The sequence below is a fragment of the Larus michahellis genome, chromosome 4, assembly GCF_964199755.1.
Source record: "Larus michahellis chromosome 4, bLarMic1.1, whole genome shotgun sequence".
Lineage (NCBI taxonomy): Eukaryota > Metazoa > Chordata > Aves > Charadriiformes > Laridae > Larus > Larus michahellis.
In genome coordinates this window covers 26,927,378-26,952,811 of record NC_133899.1, presented here as the reverse complement: position 1 = coordinate 26,952,811, position 25,434 = coordinate 26,927,378, and the positions used below count along the sequence as shown (strand labels likewise).

Below are 25,434 nucleotides of genomic sequence, written 5' to 3'. Positions count from 1 at the left end.
ATGTGTTCTGAAGTACCTGCTACATCAATGCATAACAGCAACCTTTAAACTTAGGGAAAGCTAAAACTAAATCCTTGATGGGTATTACCTGGAAGTCTTTTATTAATGTAGTAAATATATATATTTTTTCTTCCTCCCTCAAGAAAATCACTGGAGTATTTTCCTTTTGTGCCAGCTTCAGCACGACTAAGACCATAAAAGGCCGCATCTCTTCTAGCTGGAGTTCCCAGATGACACAATTCTGTGTGTTTTATGGACAGTATTGTTGAGCACCTCTGAGTACTAGTGGTGAGTGGCATCTCCTACAGCAACGGCCAGAAGCTAAATTCAGGCCTTGGGCAAGAAAGAATTCAGCACGCTAATCCCTGCCCTCAACCACATAAAAAAATTAGCCATTCCTGCCTGTGTTTAGATGCAGCCAGTGAAAAAATAATTTCCCTGCACAGTTGCCAAACCTTAAATTTCCACTTCACTAAGGGAGAGAGAGGGGTGCCTGTTGTTACTTCATCTAAACCATCACCCAAAGTGAAACCACTGCCAAAGATACAAATGTGAAGAGCTGCCTAACGATAAACTAAAATTGCTTAGCTGCAGAGCCCTTTGGTCCTGAAGAGATCGTGTCTCTGCAGTCAGTCAGTGATGCTGGGTCTCCACCAGGAGAGACCAGTCTGGACAGGAGCTTTCTAGAGCGCGCTCTTCTGCCAAGGAAAGCGGGAACGAGTGGGTCTGTGTGTTCCTTTGATGGGTGCTGATTCTTCAGGGAGACGACAGTTATGGCTGCAGGGACAGATGGGAAATCACAGGCCACATATTAAAATCCTCTTCCATGGGAGCTTCTAATACCAACGGGGCAAAGCCCCGGTGAGGCGTTACTGGGGTCAGGGGCTCCAGCCTGCTCAACCCTCCTGCTCCACCTCCCCTAGCTCCAGCTGGAACCACCGCTTTCGAGTAACAACTCACAAAGGCGTTACTGCCTTAGGAAACTAAACCTACAGCATATTTATGTTCACCCAATGAAAGTATAAAAATAAAGTTTTTCCCCAGGTTTATTTACTAAATTGTTTCACATTCGATGAAATAGTTACAACAATACTTACAGAGCATTATCACAAGAGCAAACACACTGAGAACACTAGTAAAGACCGAGAATGCAGGTTACAGTTATTTTCCTGTCGAACACAAATGCCACTTTTGTAAACAATAACAAAACCAGAACAGTGCTGCTAAAAAAGATGTACACATAAAAACGCTCTACATACACAAAACTACATATATCATTTTATACTCCCAACCAAAGCACTCCGGTCAAGTCCGAGTACAATTTGGTATTCTCTGTACAATTATTAAATCCTGCTAAAAAGTATAGTTAACCTTGGGTTTAAAATACAGCACAGCGCATAAGGCAAAAAAATAGGAATTATCATCCAGTTCTTTGCGTTTCAGTTAAATATCAAGAATTTAAGGCAAGCTTGGACATTTTGCATTGTTTCATATAGTGAATGGGGACTTACAGATGGCAAATTCACAAAAGTAACACGCTATCTCCCACAAAAAGTTAGCTGTTTAATGCACACTGGACACGTTTGCCCCTCTAGAAATTCCAACTAGAGTTTCTGAAAGAAAAGCATTCCTAGTAGGAGAGGCTGTCAAGCAGCTTACAGATGAATATCTTAATTAAAAACAATCAGAAATTCAGGAACTGTATGTACACATATAAACTCATACCCATTTTAAAGTGCTTTACAGATAATTTTGAGTGATTAAGAAATAGAACTGGATGATAATTTATAGTTGTATGACATCTTATTTGAAGGTCCTTAATTTTTAAACTGCAAGACAGACATTACAATGACAGTACTGTTCTTTAAATGCAGATTTAAACTGATTGTTGAGTCTGATCTTCCTAGAACCAAGCACTTCAGTGAGCAGGACAACAAGCACCCAGAACAGAAACTGAAGATGGCATGATTTTTAGTGACGTGATCCCTAGGTTGATACACTCTTTGATCCCTATCTAGCTAAACCCTTCATCAAGTAACAGCATTATATTTCATCAGGTATTTTCATCATTCGTCATACCATTCCTACATAATAAAAAACTGTTTATGCTGCTATCTGAAATTTAGCAATGCCACATTACAAAGTATGGGGTCAATCTCTATCACCTAATTTAACATTGCCACTGCCGAAGTAAAGAGAATAAAACATTTTGCAACTCTAAGTGCTTTGACTTGCATAAATGAAAGATGTTTATATAAACACTGAATAACCCTGACCTAGAGATTTTTTGTTCCGATGAATCATCAAAATGATTTCTACACCTCGCAACACTTTGTGCTAACTGAAAAGAGCGTTTACTAATAGCTCCAGTCAGAACATGTATGTGAGCATCTTCATTCATGAACTCCTATCGTAGTTAAACTCTAGAAGGTACGGTACATACCGAACTGCGGGGAAAGCCTTGTATCAATAACAGGCCTGAACTCCTCTTTAAAACAAGCAATTTTTGCTTTTTTAATATTAGTTTAAGTGTCTTGATCTCAGGTGTATATTGGAAAATATAACGCTCAATGGCATCTCTGTGAAAGAGACCGAAAGGTCAAACAGCACATGGAAATATTCAGTGTGTGCGTTTCCCAGAACGGCAGGAGGAGATCCAGGGAACAGGCTGAAACATCCCTCTTAGCCCCCAGACTGCTCCCCTTCCTCCTCCCTACACACAAACATGCAACAGACAACCATGGAGCTACTTGTGTCCTATCAACAGATTCACTGGAATAATTCAATTACGCTGTTATTGCTATATAACTAGAATGCTTAGTGGGTCAAATAAACTGCATTGAAAACGCTGACATTGTTAATTTTATTTGCTTTTAAAGTCCTGCTTAATTCTACCAAATTTGAAGAATACGTGCAGGATTTTATAATCTGTGCAAACACCTGTTATCTGTGAATAATATTTTATGGTGAAAACACCCTCGTCTCCTTGACTGTTTAAAATCTGAATATTAGCGCACGGAAGAACAAGGAACACCACTGTTTGCCTGGCTGCAATTAGCGTTGCAGGAACTCAGAATAAATCAAGTACACTCAAAAACCTCCTCTTCGCATACTTATAAAGAAATGGCTTTTAAAGCAACTATTTCAAATATTATTGCACCTTCAAAAATAATACTATACGGACTTGAAAAACAAGGGGAAACAAACATTAATTTAACATGTTAAAACAAGGGGAAAACAACTCTGGAGGCAAAAAAATTCTTCAGTACCAGGCCTGGCAATACACGTACAGACACCAAAACAGAAAATTCAAGATAACCATGATTCCTAGTTAAAAATCAGAAAACAAACCAAAACATTCTAAATTAGCTAAAATTCGTATTTATTCAGTCGTCTATTTTAAATAATGTTTATAACCCACAGCATCACTTTCTATTTACCTGCCCAAATTTTCACTAAGTTTAGGGCCATCACAAAGTTCTATCTCTTGAGATTCTGGTTACTCAGAGGCACCGACCTTCAGCACTCCGCTCCCCAGGACACACACTTTGCCCTGTGCCCTCCATTCATTGCAGCTCATGTTAAAGGCAACACTGTCTGAAAAACCCAAGACGGGATCTCACTATTCGCTCCCTATTTATGTATTTGTGAGAAAAGGAACAATAAACGTAGATGATCTGAAAAATAAAATAATAATGTAACAAACATAGAGCTCATTCAGTACATTGTGTTATTCTTGACAGTTTTCATAGGCACGAATGCATCAAGCAAATAAGGAACAAAAATACTAGAACAATCAAAACAATCATGCTTTATGCATACTGCTCTAAAATCGGTAACAGCCTTATCGTTAAGTCCTACATTTAGCACCATTTTTATATCTGAACACTCTGAGAAAGCAATCATACATTCTTTTAGAAAAGGAAGTTATACGGAATATGGACACAAGTGCGCTTGGGAGAAGGATGGGACGGATTCATTTCTGAGTATTTATTTTATACCACGCTATGAACGCTGCTGTGGCATCTTCTGATGCGTTACTGTTGTAATTTTTCCTTGCATTACATTTGAAAACACAGAGCAGACTAGCAAGATTAAGTCATTTAATCTAGCACTCGTTTATCCACAAAAAGAATATATAAGGGAAAGTGAAAACTGTGATTTCTCTTCAGCAGATCCAAAAATTTCGTTAAGAGGCAATAAATTTGCCTTGTAAATTTCTGTAAGTAGTTACTAATTACCATCCCAGCCCTCCTACCAATAAGCGGGTAATGAAGGAGAGTGTACAGGCAACATACTATGGCATTTGTTATTTACAAACCTTGAGATACAGGAACAAGGCAGCCCTTTAGTTACTGTTCATAAAAAACGTTATGAAGCACTGGCATTTTCTTAATATGAAGACACAACCAGACAACTATCAGCAACTGTCCAGTCACACACCACAGTCACACACCTCTCACCCCAAGCACAGTAAACTTCATGTTTCAGAGTAGGCAGGAGGAAGAGAGAAAAGCTCTAGAAGGTGAAAGGGTTAGATATACAGTAAGTTTTCTAACCATAGCCCAGGCATTTACAGTACTCTCTAAAATCCACTGCCATTAACAGGATGCTATCTAAACCCAGCTGGTAATAAGCTTTCCGTGCCTTCTGCCCGTGTCAGTAAAGCAACAAAGGCCAATTATCGGAAGAAAACAAATCCTTCCTCATTTCGATCCCAACTTCACCACATTCCTTCAGCTTCCCAGCTTCAGAAAACGCAGCTTATGGTCTCTGCTAGCAGGGTTTATTTCCAAGCAAATTAAGTTCCATCTTCGCATCAGGTCCATAAAGTCCCGCTCTTCATCAAAGTGCAGTCAAACCAAAATTGCATCGACAGTACATCATCCCAGCAGAGTCCAGCCAGGTATCCGAGATGGGATCGTACTTCTGTACAGTGTTCAGGTAGGATGACCCCGAATGACCACCGACGACATAAAGGTAGTTATCGATTACAGCTGCACCAACTCCTTTGGGAAAAAAAAAAAAAAAAAAAGCTGCATGACCACCAAGTAGTATTTTTGCTCCTAATTAGAACCCTCCTGTACCCCCCTTCTTTGGGCCGTCTTTAAAGAAAATGGGTGTAAATGGAGAGTTGTTCTCTGTTCAGGTCTTACACTCCTTTTTGACTCCTCTCATGCCCTTTCCTATGACAGCACAAAATTCTTCTGTTCCAATATCCCTTGTCAGGGAGACAGAAGAAAGGATGCACTATTGAGTCTCAACATAGAATAAAATACAATAGAACAGTAACCATAGAATTTCTGAAATTAACTCAAAATTAATGCAAAAATATTTCATTTCACAGAGCTGATTAGTAACTTTTGGCCCAATTCACAGACGAAGTACAATACTCTGCAGAAAAGTCATTGCGACTTTATTGCAGCTTCTGTCAGGTCAAACGGCAGTTTATTTATGAAAGGATATCTGAATTAAGTGCTGAGAGTTTTGCACGTCCCTACCTGTTCTGGGTTCCTTCATGGGTCGACACACAGTCCACTGATTTTGATGAGGATCGTATCTCTCAATGCTCGATAAGTGAGACACACCATTGTGTCCACCTACTACAAAAATGAAGCCCAGCATGACGCCAACACCAAAGTTTATTCGCTTATCAGCCATCGAAGCGACTGTCTCCCACGAGTTTTTACTTGGATCATAACGCTCCATGCTGCAAATACAAAGAAACAACTTGTGAAACTTCGATTTTAGTGACATTTGAATTTCACTCCATGAGAAATCCGCATTTGTCAGAGGTACATCTAGTTCTGCCAACCAATATTACCATACACAGGAATAATGCAACACAAAGAAGTGTTGAGCTGATGAAAAATTTTGCAGCATGGCTGCTTTGCACAACCAATGGTAGCACACAAGAAACTAATGGCAGCGTTATCACCTCAGAAACATTAATCACATACGAGGATCCTTTGACAACACAAAGCAGCTGAAGGTTCTCAAGAAAGTGTTGCCAAAAAGCATTTTAAACATATTTCATCCTGATGTAGCAACTGCAGTTCGGCCGCTTCTCTGATGTCCTTATGCCACTGACCTGGATCTTCAGGTGACATATTGAAACAAAGCAAGACTTTTCAAAGCTGGCTTCAGAACGGAAAGTTCTTTCAACGATGACTGCTGCTATTTATAGAAAAAGCAACTCATGAAAAACTGAACACAATGCAGATCTGAAGTGTGTCTATTTGAGTAACGCATCAAATCAAAAACTTCCTTAAGGCTTGCCTGAAAATAACAGGGAGGAAAAAATATGGCAAGCTAATCCCACAGGAAAAGCAATAAAGAGGTGGCAGATCAAAACACTAAGGATAGAAGAAGCCTTCAGGATAAAATGGAAATGAATGATCATCATCACCGTTATTTTTTTTTTAATCACTGGAGCTGTACAGATGGTCAGAGTCATTAACACACTCATGGCACGCCGCCATTCCCTGTCCAAAGTGTAGCTTCAGTAGCACAAGGCGGGGAAAAAAAGAGGGGAAAAGCAAACCAGAAGCACTGCAGAGTTGGAGAAAAGGCGCTTAGTTACACAGCAGATGGCTGTCTTTTCATGATAGAGTCTAATGGCTATCACTCTATGAGCCTAATGACTGTACGGCATGGCATATTACTCGCACCCTTGAATAATTAATAAAACTAAAATTATTCAGTAAAAAGTAAATTAAATTTAAGAAAGCAAATAATGAAATATCAGATTCCAGTAACTCTACAGGAGCTGCTGGCAATTCCTTTCTGACTGAGGAAGAGAAAAGATGTGGTACGAGGAGTAAGGCTACTGCAGAACAGCAGAATTTTAATGTTGTTAAGAGCTTTTCCTTTAAAGGTACCAGCTCGATAAAGACATTTCCTATTGCTCCAGTGCTAAGTCTTACACTTCCCGAAAGGTGGTTACCGAGTTGACCTTTCACAGGCCTGTGCACACTCAGCGTTTTAACTTTTGGGAACCACTTCTGGCAAGAGCAAGGGCTTGATTATCTCCCTTTTTTAAGCTCTGTGCAAGGCTACAGCGGAGCGAGCATCCCCCAGGTGCCACAGTAACTCCTGGTGTCCCTGCTCTGCTCCACTACTGACTTTGCTTCTTTTAAGCTACTCCTAACGCCCATAGTTCTGTGTGGTACAAAGACGGAGCAGAGCTATGAGTGACCATATAGGACAACAGCACAGCTTAATTATGCCGGGTCAAATTCCCAAGTGAAGAAATTCTAGAGTCAACAGAAAGCTTTCAGAGGTGGCTTGCTTGTCTACTAAGTATTTCAACTGCTACTAGAGTTCATAATTTGAAATATAAGAAATTAGAATAACATCACGTTAAGTTTCATAAAATCCTGTCACAAACAGTTTGAGTTATTGCTGGTTTGTATTTCAGTGATTTAAAAGATTGTTTGCATTTTCCAAATGAAAACTACTTAGATATACTTTCCTATTTGGAAACCAATCCTTTGCTTCACAAACTGTTCCATATAAAAGCGTATCAAGTATAAGAAGTAAGTAGAATTAATGATTAGTGCAATATCGTTATAGTACACTGTTAAACAATCAATCCAAACCTTCCTATAAGCAAGGTTTTCATTTTCATTCTTTATTCAGCTATTTAGACTTGTAGTTTATAAGTTTGCTTCCTGGAGGGACATATGGCTGATTTGTTCCCAATTTTATGGGGAAAAGAGAGTACAAATGATTTCTTTACATAACTAAATACCCCTGTCCATCCATATGGAGCAATGTGGAACAGAACAATTAAAGAGCATGCTGGTAACAGGAAAACTCCTTGTGAACATAAGGTCTGAAACAAGCCCACTTCAACCCAGGAGCCACACCAGTAACCATCATCCTGAACTTTATTATTACCATTAAGACTACTTACAGATTCCACCTGAGGTATAGATTTATTTTGTGTGTATTAAGCATGTGAAAAATCCTATTCATTTCAAATCAGTGTTTTTGATGTTAAAGCTAGTCACGCATCCTAATATTTTGCAGGCTTGAGGTAGGATTCCCGTAGTGCTGGCAGAGTGCTGAGCAAGCTCTCCTGAGGACTCAGCGCCTGGACACAGGTACAGGAACGCTACTTTGGGGCCCGAGCAAATAAACCCGCACAATACTGATCTGCTGAGTTACCCAGCTTGGGGGTCTACAGGGTTAGGTGTCTTGCAGCAGCTCGCTAAGTAACATGCATATATGTCTTTGTCTTTACCGTTTTCCCTTCTTAAAGATTTTTAAAACAACAACAAAAAAAACCCCAAACAAAGCAGCTCTGAGCTGGAACATATAAAGATAAGTTATAATCAAGATTTCCCAGTTGAATTGTCAGGCTGATACTACAGAACAAGGATTAATGAGGCTCACTGTGGGTTACCAATCTATCTTAAAATACTTTTTAATTGGCTGCTGAACACAAGCTTCATAGCAAGTTTCAACGATTTTCAGCTTATGACATTGAGCTACACACCAAAAGCACATACCTGTTCATATGGGCAGGACCATAACCACCAATGGCATATATCATTCCATCCAAGACAGCTGCAGCAAAACAACTTCTGGTTTTGTTCATCGGGGCCACTAGCTGCCATTCCTTCACTTTGGGAATGTATTTCTCTACAGTTCGTAAATAAGACTGCCCATCATAGCCACCTAAGGCGTAGAGCTCTCCTGCCAGAACTACCACTCCCAGAGTACTCCGGCTCTCAAACATCCTTTCAAGAGATGTCCAAGTGTTCGTGTCGGGGTCCCAGCACTCCACTGAATTCTCATGCTTTCGGTAACTGATGCCTTGACACACGTGGGTTGCAATCCCTCCTACAACATATATTTTCTGGTCTAGGACACATATTCCAAATTCATACCGGGGAATGCTAAGGGGTGCCAGGCCTATCCAGGAGTCATTCTGTGGAAAATACATTTCAACACTGAAATAGAAAAACAAAGATTATGTGAGCAAACCTAACTTTCTGTGAAGTGCAAATGAGCACCAAGGAACACAGTCTTAAGATGATTTCATGTCCCATCCGATGTTTGCTGTTTCTTCCAATAGCCCAAACACAAGCTAAAATCAAATGCTGTTTACTCTCTAAAGAATTAAAACCCCAGGGCCTCACAGTGTGATGCAGCAACACAGCAAGTAGCCACGGCAGCAAGCCTGAGACCTGAAATGATGCATTGTGAAAGCACAAACCAGGCAGACTGCGGAGAAGGCAGGACAGCATCATGGGTAAGGCCAGGGAAGACAATAAATACAGGGCTGACGCCACAGCAGCTTTTGGAGGTAGGCTGTGATTGAGTGAACTGAAAATACAAACCAAAGGGATAAGAAGGGTAAACTGAGGGAAAAAAAAAAAGTCAGAACAGCCACAGAGATGGGAGAGAAAAGGAGAATTAGAAAGGGGGAAGCACATGTCTAAACATACACTAACAAATATACATTCAGAAAGTACAATTTGTAATTTTATAAATACATATTTTACATGCACCATACAATTTAAACAAAATGTCTAAGTAGAACAAACTGATTTGAAAAGTCTGTTTTCAAAATACTGCTTATTTGCATTTTCTTCTTATCATACCCAGTGTTAAAATACAGTGGGTCTAGCCTGTCACTTATAAAGTCCAGCAAATCTATCTAAATGCTTCAGTTAATAAATTACTTACATCATTTAAAATAATACCTAGTACACCAGAAACATAATCTGTTCAAAAAACAGACAAGAAAATGAAAGCACTGGAGAGCCGATAGCCACTACAAACTCAGAAGTAGGGACTACTGGCTCTTGACAGCAGCAGCGCACTTAGAATATATTTAGTACTGCTATTTTCTAAGTAATTTTGTTATTATGAAGGAGTTTCTAACTGTAAGTGAAAAAACAGCCTTCATGCAAGTACAAATGAAAAGCATAATGAGAACAGTGGAATTAAGGTTTTCTACTTCACAATTTTAATTGTATTAGGAATTATTTATTTAATTGATCTGTGACTATTTTTTGTAAGTCAAGAGCAATTGTTTAAACTTGAGTATTATCTGAAACAACAGTTTAGGAAAGATGAATAGGAATAATAAATTAAGGAAGAGCACATTTTTCTATGCATTAAAACATGGTGAAGAGTAGTAAAGAGCATTTTTTTTTAAAATCAAAATAATCCAAACTACATTGGGATGTAATATTGTTACAATCATTGAAGAAGCGGTGAAAGAAACAGAGATGAAGAATATCAGAGGATGACCTTATTCACTCAGCTTTTTTATTAAGCACAAAACCTCCTTTATTTTTTAAACCTACAAACCAAACAATTCCAAGCCCCAACATCTAGTTTACTATCAATCCCTATTATCAGGAAAGTTAACTTTAAATAACTTTGACAACGTCTCCCAACACAGGGAAAAAGAACATATGTATCTTCCCAGGTTTTTAAGTGTATGTATAAATATGTAAGTATGGAAGTGTCATGGAAAATAATATCTCAGAGTAAAACATTATCCCAGAATTCATCTGTAGAACCAGTTTGGGTAGTCTGCCTTTACTCCGAGAACATGGACTGAGCTGATAAGGGTACATTCAACATCAAAGCACTGTATGTGTATGTATAAGTACACATATATCTGCAGACACACGCATGGTTTAACTACCACTTCTGGATATGTTAATACAATATTATAAGGAAACCCAACCATACTAGTATGGGGAAGAATGCAGTTTTCCTCTCTATTACATTAGCCTCAGCGATGTGCTCCAGCAGCGGAAGAACAGGTTCATTTTGAAAACTGGGTAAAGAAAGATGGGCACTTCCCTGTTTCTGCCAGCACGGATATGGATACCTACTCAGCGCTCAGGCTAAAGTCATGATTGCATTATGACCAAGAACCTGACAATCCTAAGAATTACCTCTTTGCCCTTCTCCGATTAAGCCTATTTTAATTCCAAGGACTTTTGAGTTATCAGGAAGCATATTTGTTATATATTAGGTTAAATATTATGATTTGATTGTCTGGAATAACAATAGATCAGGGTAAATTTATGTAAAATGAAAAGACCTGAAAGGATAAAGTAGCAGCATACAAACTTTTATTAACCATATTTTCAATCAACAGAATTAAAATGATAAGATTTTTTAGCTATTTGTGTTGGTACAAATGAAACCCCGTAACACCGAAGACTACTCATGGAATCAAAAAGCATTTTGAATTCAGTGCTTGTCCCTGTTAAAAAAACCAAACCTGCTTAAAAGTTCTGATGAAGGAAAGCAGTAACTACTGTCCTGCAAACCACAGCTCTTCAATGATTGCCTTAATCCTGACCCAGGGCGATAACAAACACGCATGAATGTCACATCGCACCACTCAAGTGCTACAACAACTTTACCTATTACTTACCTTTCCAAACAGGCAAACAGTCCAGCTTTTCCTCCTACCGCACAGAGGACCTTAGGAGCACAGCGAGGTCGTGTCATCAGCATGGTCTGGTGGGAAAGTCTGTGTTCAGGCATAAAGTGGTATTTTAGGGCCTCATTTAGCAGATGTTTACAAGTATGGTCATCACGAATGAGATGGTTTGCTTCATATAACCTCGTAAGAAACTTAACGCTCAGCAGCGGCAACCGAACGCAATGCAGCAGCTGTGCTAAGTACTTCTGTCGCTCCTGCACATCGTACTTGATCCAGGACTCTAGTGCATAGAAGACGGTTTCTTCTGTCACAACATTCAAGCAGTCATTGGAAACAATTTCATCCAATTCAGAATGGGTAAGCTCAAAAAATTCTTCTGTCTGACAAACATCTTCAAAGTTTTGACAAATGTACTTGTTAGCAGCCAAGTAGAGGTCATGGCAGCCATAGGTCTCTGCAAAACGAGAAATCCCGATGCAATTGCCAGGGTCAAGCTGGCTTTCAAGAAACGCACAACACTCCTTTACTACCAGTTTGATCTGGAGAAGATTTGCAGCTGGAAGAAGTGACTCTACAGTGTCCTGTGAGATGAACACCGTTCCTGTGTAGGCATACTCCACGATGGCCTGCAGGGCCGCCTCGTCGATGCACTGGAACTCCACCTCCGAGTTCTCCTTCTCTGAAAGGTTCCCAGTGAACATGGCTTTGAAGTATGGACTGATGCTGGCAAGCACCACCTTGTGGGCATGGATCTTGACATCGCCAACTCTGAGGATAATGTCACAGAGCTCGTGATGTTGGCGAAGGAGGTTCAAGCCTTGCAGAAGCTGTTCAGAATGCAAGTGGGTTAAGTTGGCAAGCATGTAGGTTGGAGACGACTGGTCCATCTGTGACAAACAGAATTTTTAACGCATTACTCAGGGCTTCATTTCAACAGCTTCGTTACTCATGTTACTTAGACATGCCATACATAACATTTAAAAAATATTTTTCCATTTTTGCTTTTATCTTAATTAGGTTTATTACTTTCCAATTTACTTCTTCGATCCTTATGTGCTATGCTTTTTCATGGAAGTTAAATCCAGGACAATCAAACGTTTATTAATAGCGTATGCTATATTAAACTTTGACTTAAAAAAATACAACCATCACCACCCTGGTTTTTTTCTGTTCTGGAGTAAAATGCATATTATCTGAAGTGATGAATACATGATGGGATTTTAATGAGATATTTGAGAGAACTGAACATTGCCTGAAATAAAAACAGAGATAAATAAAGAACAGAACTGTCTTATTTGAGACAAAGTTTTGAAAGTTCTTCAACTACTTTGTGCTACTCGCCTTGCGGCATACCTAGTGCTGCTGTGGGACAGCTGAGCCCTGCTGTGCTTCCCCTGCGCCCAGTGCTGCGGGGACCAGTCCTCCATCCTCCCTTTCTTGCTGGGAACAGCAAGTCCCTCCCTCTGCTCAAAGAGGCAAAAAAGACCCACAGAGACAGCGGGGCCCAGGCTTGCAGGAAAAGGGGTGCTGCAGCAGAAGTTACTGTACTCTGAACAGGCAGAGGAGACGGGAAAGATCCTTGCCTCACCTCACCGAGTGGCTTCCACCATGAGAGAGAAACCCCAGCGGACGTGCCCTGGCCTTCCGGAGAGATCAGACGTGGGAAAGAGCTGGGCCTGCCTCCACGGTCAAGAGGTGGGAGCTGGTGAGGTGCTTCCCGGGATGAGCATCCTGGTGTCTATCACCATTTCCACCTCCTCCCAGCACTGGCAGCTACCCATGCTTCCCAACATCACTAGCAAAGGTAGAGAGAAGGATCCTCGTTCCTACCCACCGCTCCACAAAACCCCAAACACTTCTTCCAAGAAGTTTTAGTTTGCATCGTGACACTTGAAGGCACTATGACACCTGCTCTAATTTCAGTATCATTAAAATTCAACTGGTGCTGCCCACCACTACCTGTTGGAGAAGCAGTTCTTCAGTTCTTTATTCAGACTCAATTATTACATTGGTGAGAGGGTGGAGGGTATGAATGTGTCAGAATCCTGGACCACGAGGAAATATAACTATTGTTCTACAGAGAACACTGCAACCATCCAATTTCTGAACTGAAAAGCTTATTTCATTTTGATTTGCTAAATGACTACACAAACTTGAAGATCTCACTTCTTTTATCTTATTATTAAGAAGTTCATCATTTTTACAGCTCCTTAACTGACATCTAATTTGCAGTGAGCCTACTTACAAAGCGCTTAATCTGAAAGAATAAAATTAGTTGCCAGCATTTAAATACAGAACATAATAGCACTGACAGAGAAGTGAAGGCTTACAGCTAGGGATAGAAAACTTCTTGCCATTAAGAGATAAGCTAGCTCATCCCTCTCCTATTACAATCCCCTGCTAGAAAAAAAAAAAGCATCTCAAAGAAAGTATTTTAAGCATATCTGAAAAAGTCGAGACTCTACAACAACATTTTCCATGTAACAACATTTTTTGCAGCAGAAATTATATGGGGTGGGTGGGAAGAGCTGTTCAGCAGCTAAACCACTTTCTGTTCCGTTTCTGTTTGTGGTCAGTTCATAACTTGATTGTACATATACACAGAAATCATAAAGCACGGGGTAACACCACATGGAAGGAAAACAGAATGGGTACAGTTCAGATGCAAAACCTGTAAAACCAGTTATAAATAACTATATATAAGTTATTCTGCAGAAATAAAATTTTTTGTACCAACTTGGTAGAGATGTCTACTGCTGTACCTCACAAACTTCCTGCACAGCAATGCCGCCCACACCACATATTTGCATGTATTTATTTTATTGTTGAGCAAGAATTCAGAAGCCAGAACATTAACCAGCCCTGAAAAACGTATGCTGGTCCAACCATTTGTGCTTACAATGCAAATGAAACAGTTTCCCCCTAGGCTCTGGGCTATCAGATCCTTTTCACAGTCTGTAGGTAAAACTTACCGTGAACAGCAGGGAAAGTGTTATTAGAAATAAAAAGGTTAACCAGAAATATAAATACCTAAGCTCGCTTACTGAGGAACTACTGTTTTAAAAGCTGTGGTATGTGGCGATGCTGAGTAAGTGATGCAGAGCACAGCGCTTTCTTTATACGAAAACAGCAGGAAGAGCCCCAGGCGCTTTTCTGTTTCAGGGCAGTATTAAAGTGCTCGCCAGTTCCTTATTTAGCCCACAAAATGGTTGGAGCCAGCAAGTGGCTTGTCCAGTTTTGTTACTCACTAGACAGCAGAAAACCTCAAAAGCGCCCGCCCTCAGTGCCGAGCTAACTTAAGTTCTGAACACCCGACAATCACAAAAACCACCTTCTGCACGACAAAAACAGTGCAAGGAACGATCTGCAAGCGCAAAATTGCTTTGCTTATGAAATCTTATGCTCTCCACACCGTTGCATTTCACCCCTGCGCTGAAACTCCGGTCCCGGCCCATCGCACGGGGCCGAGGCAAAGCGCGTTTCTCCCCCAGCATCCCCGCCGCCCCCCGGGCAGCCCGCGGGAGGGGGGCGCCCAGCGCCTGAGTATCGGCCGCCCCGCCGGTACCCCGGGACGGAACCGCCACCCTCCCTTCACCCCTCCCTTTTCACCAACATCTCCCCGGGGCGGGCGGCGAGTCCTCGAGGCCGCTCCCACCCCCCGGCACAGCACCACTCCATCCCTCCCGCACTCCCCACACCGATACAGGATACAGCGGTCTCCGCGGCGCCACAAATGGGAGCGGAACCCGCTACCGTGGCGGGGCGTGGCGGGGCGTGGCGTGGCGGACTCACCTGCGGGCGGGGGTGGCCAGGCCGCGGCAGGGCCCGGCCCGCGGTCGCCGCCGCCTCACTCGCCTCCGCTCCGACGGCAGCGCCCGGCAACGGCAACGCGTCACTTCCGGGCGCCGCCGCCCCGCTCCCGCGACCAATCAGCGGCGAGGAAGGGTCGCGTACCCACAGCCGCCCGCGCCCGGGCGGTACCATTCCCCACACCGTGCGGGGGGTGGCGGCCGTTCCTCTTCACCGGCGGCGCGGCGCCGGCGCCTCCCTCTCCTGCCCCATGGTTCCCGAATTCTGCAGCGGCGCGTTCATATCCTGCAGCGCCGGCGGCTGAGGTGGGGGGCGGCGAGGCGTTGTGCCGGCCATCACTGCCCCCCTCCTGACGCGCGGTGGTTGGCGCCGCGCAGGCGGGGTTCGGCCGGCCCCTGGCGACGGCGGTGTTGTGCGCGGCGCGTTGCTGGGGTGGGGGCATGGCCGCCGCCCTGGCCCTGCCGCCGTCCGCCCGCGCCATGGAGGAGCTCGCCGGCCCCCAGCGCGGCGGGCGGGCGGTGGGACAGGGTGACGCCGCCGTCGCTGTGGAGCTGCCGTGGGGGCCGCGGCCGGCGCTGCGCGGAGAGGTACTGCGCGGGCGGCGCCGCGGGCCCGGCCGCCCCCCCCGGCCGCCCCCCGCCGCCCTGCGGGCCCTCACGCCGCCCCCCGCCGCCCGTCGCGGCCTCGGTGAGCTCTCCCGCAGCCTGGCCTGGCAGCTGGGCGGCCCCGGGGAGGCCGGTGGCCAGCCCTTGCCGCCCGAGGGCCGGCCGGCGGGGGAGGGCACAGCGCCGCCGCCCCCGACCCAGCCCGGCGGCACCGGCCTGAAGTTGGGGCTGTTGCCGCCAGAGCTGCACGCCCGGCTGCTGGACCAGGAGGACTACAGGAACCGCACGCAAGCCGTGGAGGATCTGAAGAGGGTGGTTGGGGGTGCCAGCCAGGCTGCAGTGACCTCCACACCGGCCCCCAGTCTCCTGGGGCTCATCAGCTTCCTCTACACCCTCCTCGACGACTCCAACTTCAAGGTGGTGCTCGGGGCTTTGGAGGTGATCCATCTGCTGGCGCTGCGCCTGGGTGACCAGGTCCAGCCCTTCCTGGCACCTCTGGTCTCTGCTGCTGCTAAAGTCCTGGGGGACAACAAGCTGGCCGTCCGGCAGGAGTACAACCGCCTGTTCCTGCGGCTGATGAAGGCAGCGGGTCCTCAGCCGGTGCTGGGCCTGCTGCTGCAGCAGGAGCATCTGCAGCACAAGAACTCCAAAGTCCGGGAGGAGGTGGTCAACATCTGCATCGTGGCCCTCCTCACTTACCCTAGTGAGGAGCTGGACTTGGCCAAGCTGGCGTTTGGGCTGGCTCCAGCACTGGTGGACAGCAAGCGCAGGGTTCGGCATGCTGCCATGGAGGCGTTTGCTGTGCTGGCGTCTTCCATGGGCCCAGACAAAACCACCCTGCTCTTCAAAGCGGTGGATGCAGTGGAACTTGAGGACAACGGGGATGGGGTGATGCATGCGGTGCAGGCCAGGCTGGCCAGGAAGACCTTGCCAAAGCTAGTTGACCAAGGGTTTGTAGAGTACGCTGTGCCCTTGCCCTCATCTGGTCATAACAGGGGGTCCTGTTTACCCCCCGGTGCAGATACAGAGTGGTTGCTGATGGGCAACAGGACTCAGAGTGCACACAGTTACTGTGGGTGTCATGCAAGGGATGATGCTCTGCAAAACTCCAGCTTGCATGATGCATATGTCGATCAAGGAGTAAGTCCAAGGAGAGTCTTGAGTGCGGGTAAAGGAAAAAACAAGCTGCCTTGGGAAAATGAGCATGCTGGAGACAGGGAAGGTGGTTCAGGAGTCAAGATGCCTTTCACAAAGGGTGTGGAGCAGGTATGTACTCATAGCTCACTGGGCTCATTTATTCCAAGGCATGTTCCAAAGGGGGGTTTGAAAGATGTCAAAGGCTTATTCAGTGTCAGGTACTTGTGAGGTATGGCTAATACTGCTGATATTTTGTGTGCAAGGGTCTCTATACGTACATTGATCTCGGAAGGCAAATTTGAGAAGTCCTTATGTCACATTTAACACTAGTAGGAACCAGATAACGAATCACTAACAAAAAAACCTATCTTTTTTTTTAAGTTAGATGGACTCCGTGAAGCACTTCTTAAGTCTAACCCTAGTGACCCGTCTCTGACAATGGCAAGCTAATACCCAGGGAAGAGTGGGGAAGCTATTTCAGAGCTTCTGTTTGTATATTTGTGTTTGAGAGTACCTGACTGACTGCAGAGGGTTTCCTCAATACAGAAGCTGTTTGGAAGAAAACTGACAAATTGCTTCAGTTCAGGCTTTGAAGGCAGAGCTCTGGAGTGGGGCTGAGGCGGTGCTTTTTGGCAGCGTGCTGACCTGTAATAAAACCTGGGGTTTGCCAAATGTCTATGTGGCTCTTGTTCCTCAGTCAGATTCAACTAGGAAAAATGTAGGTCAGGCTGAAATAGCAATTCTCATCGACCCGAGTTTTGATTTTATCACTTATTGATGATGTAGGCAGCTGCAAAGGGAAGGAACCTTTAAAAAATTGTTCAGTTCCCTTTTACTTTTGCAGTGGTTCTGTTCTGTGACATCTGGTTTAGATACCATCTGTGCATTTAAGACATGTATCTGTGTGTGGTGGGTTTTTTGCTTTTTTGTGTTTGTTTCTTTTGGGGGGGGGGCGAGGAGTTGGGTTTGTTTGGTTTTTGTTTGTTTGTTTTTTTAACTGAACAGGTTTAATTTAACATAACTTGATCTCCAGCAAGTGAGTTTAAGCGAGTGGATCTTTTTAGAACATCAAAAACTGTATAGAATAGACTTCCTCACTACCACATTTACGTATTCAGAATCTAATTCTTAGTTGCTTAGTAACTTGTTCCTGTATTGGATGAAGTCATGAGCAGTGCTACTTTGTGAAGGCTAGCTTTTAATGAAGTCTTTTAATAAAAAGAAACGTGAGTTAACACTGTTGTACAGTAAACCCCTTGAAGTTCATGTATATATGTGCATGCACACAGGCTCGTGTCCTTCGTTGGTGTATGTATTACCTTTATTCAGATTCCTAAAGAGATCTGTATCTTTTTGAGTTAATGAATCAGGCAACTGAGTTCCCTTGGGTTATTGCCAAAGCAAATAGGGTCTGCAAAACAACTTGTGGAGGAAACACCTCTAGAGCAAGAAGGTTTTTCTTTTTGAAACAGCTTTTCAGTATTACTAATACAACTTGTAGAAGACATAGTTAATTGCCACCATTCTCTTGGCAATCTGGGATGAGTTCTGTACTGCTGCTGTTTGCGGCTGGCTGGGTTTGTGTTTTTCTGTAGACTGCGAACAAAAAGCAAACCAACGCACGTGCCAAAACCTGGGTGTTGCTTGGAATGGTAGAAGGTCCTCTGCCTGAGCCAGCCCTCTCTCCAGGTCACAGTTAGATGCTGTGGAAAAGGAGGTTTTGGTTAGGTTTGTTTTTTTTTTAACATTTTTGTACGTGTTTATCCCTGTAAATTATTGGGAGGATCACCCAAAGTTTCCAACCCTGGAGAGAGGGAGAGAAAGCAATTAATTTATGGTTTCTGTTTTGTTGTGTATGTAAAGGGCATTTAGAAATGGTGTGAACTTCAAGTTAAATCTGACCTGGGGAAATAGTTATATATTCATGGCTTCAAGGCAGTCATAATGAGGTACTGGGTTTACTAGGGAACATCCTTGATACTAGTATGATAAATGCTAGACTATATGTATTTTTATATGTGTAGTATGAACTTCATGGGCGTAAATCCCATCTCATAATACTGGGATGAAAACCAGCTTGGCTGCTGGGGATCTGGAGTGCTGAGTGTGCATGTGTGGGGTTTTGGGTTTGTTTATAGTATTACTGTCAAAGGTGGGCAAATCATAAGCAGGAACCTCTCATGTAAGACAGCTGGTTACCTCCCGTATGTAAAGCCTAACAGGAAAAAACAAAGACCTCCAGATCAACTTCCTATGTCTGACAGCCACTGGGCCCGTCTCTTCGTCATCCCAGCATTTGTCTCTGTGACTGAATCGTGGGATGACAGTTTTTCTCCTTGTCTCCTTGGAAGCATTTTCCAATTACATAACATCACACAAATACTTCAAGCTAAAATTAATGTTTTCCTTTTGTGATCGTCTTTCTTCTTACATCCTTGTGTATTATGGTGAGTGTTTCACTTTGTTCCTACTTTTGAACAGACACAGAACTTATATTTGTGCCATGTATTTTTTTTCAGAATTAGAACAGAATCAGTTTCAGCCTTTATTCAGTAAAAGTGTCGTTCTGAGCAGGAGCTGCTCATGACTATTGGTGCAGGTTACTTTCCCAAATGTCTTTCTCTTTGCCGCCCTGCGGGGACTCCAGCTGTGAAGTTAACCAGCCTTGCTTTGCTGCCACACACTATACAGTAGGTGATAATGAAAATATTTCTACAGGGAGAAAATCCTTTTTGTCATGTACTGTATTTGTTCCTTTTTAATAAGAACTTTTTTTTTTGCATCTAATGACTGTTTTTCTAAGGTATCCTGTGCCTCATAGAGATCTGTTTGCTCTTATCTCTTCCCTCTGCTTTCTGACTTGTTCTGTTTGCCTCTCACTTCCATTTTATACTGTTTTCTTGCATATTTAAGTTGGTAGAAAGCACATCGATAACTTTGGGGTGTCAGAATTTGAAGACTTCATCAGTTCCACCCTACCAAAGGAAACATGTTAGTGTTCCTTGTGCACTTCTACTTGAAAGACGTCTGAATAACCAAAAGCCTTCAGTTAACCAGAATTTCTTTTACACTGAAGCATAACTCCTCTCCACATAGGTTTTTGCTTCCATGCAGGTAAGTACCGACCAGAATAACATTTGATGTCACGTTTGATAGAATTTGAAAGTTACCAATTTTGACTTGGACATAGATGAACGCGGTACCAGAATTACGCCTGCGTTACCAGCTTGCTTTAGTGGTAACGGGTCGCCTGATGTGAACAATGTCAAAAGCGTTGTTCCTGTAGTTACAAAGAGACAGTTGAAGCCTGATACAACTCAGCAGCTAATATTTTGCATTCGTCAGGTTTGAAAGATTTGGTTCAGCCCAAGAGCACTTGTTTGTCTCTCTGAAATAGTGCTGGCACACAATTTCTCAACTTCCAATGATTCCTTTTTACTTCGATATCGGTAAAGATAAGGTCTGACTGTAACAGTGCTCCAGTGCAAGATAAAAGCATGATTTAATGTAGCTGCCACATCTTTGGCCTCTGTGAAGGAAAGGAAGAGCCTTGTTTAAAAAAGTAGTGTGTCAGGGAGGCTTTTCATTAGAAGGGAAGGCTGCTCATCATTGCGCGTAAGGAGAAAAAGAGTAGGGATTCATTTTAGTTGCCTACGCAGTGATTGTTTAAGCAGCCCCATGGTCAATGGAGAGCTCATCTGTGCAGCTGGTAGAACCTGGAGAGCTGTCTTTGTGACCAAGGACCTGATTTTAGGATGAAATGAATTCTTTTCAATATCGAGTCCTATTGGCTAGACCCACATTTTCTGTAATGGAACTTTAAACAGCACGGTGGTTTAAGTATTGAAATATCTGATCGCTGTCTGCTGACAGCTTTGTTACCCTGTCCTCACATCCCGATCATTTGTCTTATCCTACTTGTTACGTCTGTCTAATGGATTGTAAAGCTCTCCAGGACAGGGAACGTCTTTTTATCTGGCTTTGTGATTTTTGGTACAGTATGTGCTGGCTTCTTGATGGTGCTTCTTTTGTCACATCCGTGCCACGAGGCTGCTTTTATCTCCTGGTGTGTATGTATCCTCGGTGCAAGTAGGTGAACTGTGTTTTCACTTAAGGCACTCTGGGACGAGTGAACTTGGACGGTGTTTCCTGTTCTTGAAGACATTCCTTGTTAACTGAAAGAGATTGCCATAAGCTGTATAAATAAAGCTCCTCTCCTTGGGGCACTTAGCAATCAAAGTCGGGGGAGAGAAATAAAGTTAGCCCTGTATCTCTTTTTAACTCTTTTCAGTAAGGTATATGATGCATAAAATTCGGGTAGTCAACTTGTTCATGTAAATGTAAAAAATTAATTATTAATTCAGACATTCCTTTGAAGTGAATTTGCTTAAAAATTAACTTTTGGAGTCATTCTGTGGCTGAAAGGATGCATGAAATTAGATTAATGTTTAAAGTTGTTTTTCTACTAGTGTTTTTAGGGTCATGTTACACAGTGATTGTCCAAGGCCATGTCTAGACTTTCCTGATCAGATAAGATGTACGGTAAAACATGTGTAAGTTAATGTGTACTAAAAATGTAATGTAGGTAAAGCACATTGCCTTCAAGGGTTTGTCTTTAAATGCAGCTTCTGTCAGTGATGTTAAATTGGGTTCTTGATGAAACAGTTCTCTGTAACCTCTGAAGTCCTTTGAAACTGGATTTGTTTCGTGCCCATCTGTAAATTACGGTTGCCAGTGATGCCGCAGGATTCAGAAGGGCGATCTGGCTCTGCCGAGAACATAACCAAGCGTGTCTGTCCTGCACAAAGTCCAGCTGTGAGGGTGGTAACACGCGTGGCTGCCACCTCGGGCGGTGAAGATGTCACCAGCTAATGATGGTTAGCTTAGCACTAGAGATGCAAGCGCAGAGTTTCTCTTAGTTTGTAGGTTAGTGTGAGACCGTAGTTATGTTCAGCCTTACGCACCCCTTAGTGAGAAGCTCTAAAGTGAGAGAGGCTTGAACTGCCACCGCCTTGACATCCAGGGGATGCCCTTGTTCTGCGCTCAGAAAGGAGTCCTCTCCCTAGTTGTAACAGCAGAAGAAAGCATGGCAGGTAAACACTGTAGGACCTTTCTCGGGAAACCAGTGCCTCCAGCTGTCTCTTTCGGAGCCAGAGAGTGTCCAGAGAGATGCGGTGAGTGCAGCGGGACTGTTTGGTCACCGGAGGAGCCACCATGCCCCAATGCTGCGGCTGACTTGGGATAAGTCACGCAGGCACAGAGTTTTGCACCAGTGACAGCTCAGCAGTGTTCTGCCTTCAGGGGCGCTTACAAAATACCGCACACACTCCTCAAAAAGGTCATTAAATAAAGTATTTATACCAGTCTTTATTTCATCTGTGAGTCTTATTTCTGACAACTAGTGTCGGTTGGTTAAAGTGCACGATTTTATGCTTCAGTGCTTTATATATGGATATTGAAGGCTTACAGCTTAGTAACTGTTCATGGCACTTCAGTTTTTCCATTTCCACACATCTGTCAAAGCTACCAGACAGGCTCTGCCTTTGACTCGACCCTCTTCCAAAGCCAAATTGGAGTAGCCTGACCTCCTCCTCCTTACATGGGACAGGTAGTTGGTGTCACCACTTGGCTTGCATCGGTAGGCTGAAGCTTCTCTGTTTTCTAGCTAAATTAATAAAATGGTAACTTTTTTTTTAAAAAAAAGTACCTGCAGTTTTACATTCTGAAGCATGTACTTAGAGGAGCCTTATAACAGCATCGCTTTGTTTGCTAGATGAGGAGGAGCTAGATGAGGAGATGGATGAGGAGGTGAGGAGAGGAATGCTTTGTTTGCTAGATGTAGGAACTACTTGGCAACACAGGGTGGTTATAAATTAGTATTTTCCTTTGTACTTCTGTAAGGTGCCATTCATTTCTAGTCCAAGCTGGCAGAGCCAGGCTGGCGATATTCGGTTTGTTATCTGTAAATCCAATGGATTGAGTTGTCTGAAGGTGCTGCCCTGGAGACGCTGATGTACTGTGTCTGCTCCTGTTGCTTGGATTTAGCCTTGGAAAGTGTAAACAATTGCAATCTGAACCAGACCAGATCCTATTCTGAAGTAAATGTTGATGTTGTTTTCATTAGGACTTGACATGATCTGCTGGTCTTCTGGGTGCTGACGTTAAGTAATTGGAATTAGCTGCTGTGACGATACATGTTGCATTCTCCAATGGTTTGTGCCATTGGTGAGAGGTCACACAAAGGAGTTTAAGAGCACCGCACTGGCAACCCTCTGTTCCCCTTTTAATCCTCATCTTCTACCAGTCCAATTTAAGCAAGCTATCGGAACAAAACCACTCTGCAGTTTGGGGTACAAAAGCAATTTTTAGAAACCTAAATGCTACTCACTCCGTAGACCCCACTGTCTGCGCTGCCCTGCTGAAACATGAATGAGCTGATTGCCACAAAATTGGCTGCCTGTGCTGGAGTTTCTCGCTGGGCTTTTGGTACCTAAACCTGCCTGTGTTTGCCCTGAAAATGTAGTGTGCGGGATGTAAAACATCCCATGCCCAGTAGTTACTGCAGGATAAGAGTTACCTTCGTGTTTCTCCCCTGTGAAACATACGTGCTCTGGGTCCCTGTACCTGCTGTTGAAAGCAGTGCCCTTCGGGGGGAAGCAAGAGCATTTGAACATTTTACTGAAGTTTTAAGCCATGTTGCAAAGTAAACGTGAAATACGTGCAGTTTCACAGAACTGCGCTGTTTGGCAATGTGTGTGGAATTATTCCCCATTTGCATACTGATCTGATAACCAAAGAACTAAATAGCTGGACTTCATGGAGACCTTAGTGAGTTTCAAATGATCTGGGAAATTAGTTTTATGAAACAAATGCTCTTTGTTTTCCGCAGCGATAGCGAGGATTAGAGGACCATATGGGCTGACCTGTCCACAGGGTAACGCTGCCCTTCTACTGGGAGTTGAGGTGTCAGCCTCTGGGGTGGGAACCATGGTTTTTCTGGGGGCGGGGAGAGTATTTTGGGGAGATAACGTTATATATTTGTGTTATTGTCGATCTCTTCCCTGGGAGCAGGTTGTAGGTGGCCGCTGGGTATTTGATTAGAAGGAGCTTTCAGCTCATCCAGTGCCACTGCTCAGCTGGGGCGGGGATGTAAGACCTGAGCGTTTGTCGGTGCTGGGTCACTCGCCAGGGCTGGGCTGTGGTAGCCAAGGTACTATTTCTTGTGGTGGATCTCTGTTTTCTGACACTGGTGATACTAGTGGAATTTAAATGAACCTGAAACCTTTTGAGAAATCCTTTTGCCAACATCTGCCGTCTACTTCAGAGAAAAATCTGGCAGCTTTAGGTTTGCATTTATTTGCCACCACCCTGCATGCCTGTGTTTAGCAAATTTATAATTGCTGTAATTATAATTTCTATATGAGAAAGCAGACGGTTTTTATTCCTGTAACTGGGATTGCAGCAACTGAGCAAAGTTGTACAATCATGTCAACGTTGTGCAACTTGCTCCTTCTGCATATATTGTTTTGTCTGTATGGAAAAATAGGGCGTAAGTACTTTGTACAGGTAGGACTTTCATTTACGAACTGAAAGATGTGTAGATGGAAAGCGATGTTTTCTATCCAGCTGATCGCAGGAGTGCCAAGTTCTCACCTGCTGGAACGAATCACTTCACCCGTTCCGCTGCTGTTCTTATTTCTCATTTATAAAGTAAAGTTAGTGTTCCTCAGGGTACCTGGGCGATAAAAAGCCGGCATAGCGTGGAGTGTTACCACTACCACTCCTGTCATTTAACTTGTTGTTCTTGCTGTATATCCAGCAATCAGAACTTGTTTCTTATTCTTCGTGAAACTTCTTAATCCCTGCTCTGGTCTTGCTAAAGTGTTTCCTACCCGCTGGATTCCTGCTGCCATCTTCATTAAAAATGGGATCCAGATGATCCATGTTCTAGCAAGGCTCCTTAAATTGTCACTTGCTGCTGTATGCATTGAACTGAGCGGTTGCTCACAAATGTTTTAAGTGAGAGTCTAATCCCTGAAGGCCAATTAAAAAGGCGGGTCCTGCATTAGCACTGGCTTTCAGGGAGGAAGATTTTATGTAAAGTTTTAAGCTTTTGAGCATTTTGGTGGATGTGCTTAAGATGCTGCGCACTGGAGAGTTCGCCTTGTTCTGCAGCTGACGTGGATCACATCTGCCGAACTTGGAGCACACGAAATGCAGTGCCGAACACTGAATTGCAGCATGCATTTTTGTAAGTAAAGATGAAATTTTTGCCATTTTTCTTAACCACAAAAGCCCTCCCAGGAAGAGGAGGCTGTTCCATTCCAGCCTGTGGCCACGTCGCTGTGTACCTTGGCACCTGGTGCGGGGATGAGCAGCCGCCCCTTTGGGAACCGCTTGGGGTTTTAAAGCACTAAATGGAAATACAGGCAAATTGCTGCTTCACTTGTTTAT

At 43.5% G+C, this 25,434-nt stretch overlaps 2 protein-coding genes across 6 annotated transcripts in view; one reads left to right on the top strand and one right to left on the bottom strand.

Moving 5' to 3' along the window:
* Window positions 1–1,028: 1,028 nt before the first annotated feature.
* KLHL28 (kelch like family member 28) lies at window positions 1,029–15,330 on the bottom strand. 2 transcript variants are annotated; one of them, XM_074583622.1, is made up of 5 exons: window positions 15,221–15,330; window positions 11,417–12,315; window positions 8,517–8,960; window positions 5,502–5,710; window positions 1,029–5,009 (listed from the first exon to the last, which is right to left on the bottom strand). In XM_074583622.1, exons 2-5 carry the CDS (start codon window positions 12,313–12,315, stop codon window positions 4,846–4,848), a joined length of 1,716 nt encoding a protein of 571 aa, XP_074439723.1. In that variant the 5' UTR covers window positions 15,221–15,330; the 3' UTR covers window positions 1,029–4,845. The 2 variants fall into 2 exon arrangements, with proteins under 2 accessions (XP_074439723.1, XP_074439724.1); XM_074583623.1 differs by lacking the exon at window positions 15,221–15,330 and adding an exon at window positions 13,017–14,143.
* A 295-nt stretch (window positions 15,331–15,625) lies between these two features.
* TOGARAM1 (TOG array regulator of axonemal microtubules 1) overlaps window positions 15,626–25,434 on the top strand; it is a 36,748-nt gene continuing 26,939 nt past the window's right edge. For all 4 annotated transcript variants that reach the window (XR_012586600.1, XM_074583621.1, XM_074583620.1 and 1 more), the window contains exon 1: window positions 15,626–17,109. Coding sequence is in view for 3 of the 4 variants with exons in the window: in XM_074583621.1 (XP_074439722.1) it covers window positions 15,679–17,109 (1,431 nt within the window). In the remaining variant the exon portion in view is untranslated. The remainder of the gene's footprint in view (window positions 17,110–25,434) is intronic.

Coding starts and splice junctions, on each gene's coding strand:
- KLHL28 (XM_074583622.1), bottom strand. CDS start 12,315: ATGGACCAGTCGTCTCCAACCTACATGCTTGCCAACTTAACCCACTTG. Junction 8,961..11,416: donor CTGTTTGCCTGTTTGGAAAG/GTAAGTAATAGG, acceptor TTTCTATTTCAG/TGTTGAAATGTATTTTCCAC. Junction 5,711..8,516: donor GGTCCTGCCCATATGAACAG/GTATGTGCTTTT, acceptor TTGTATTTGCAG/CATGGAGCGTTATGATCCAA.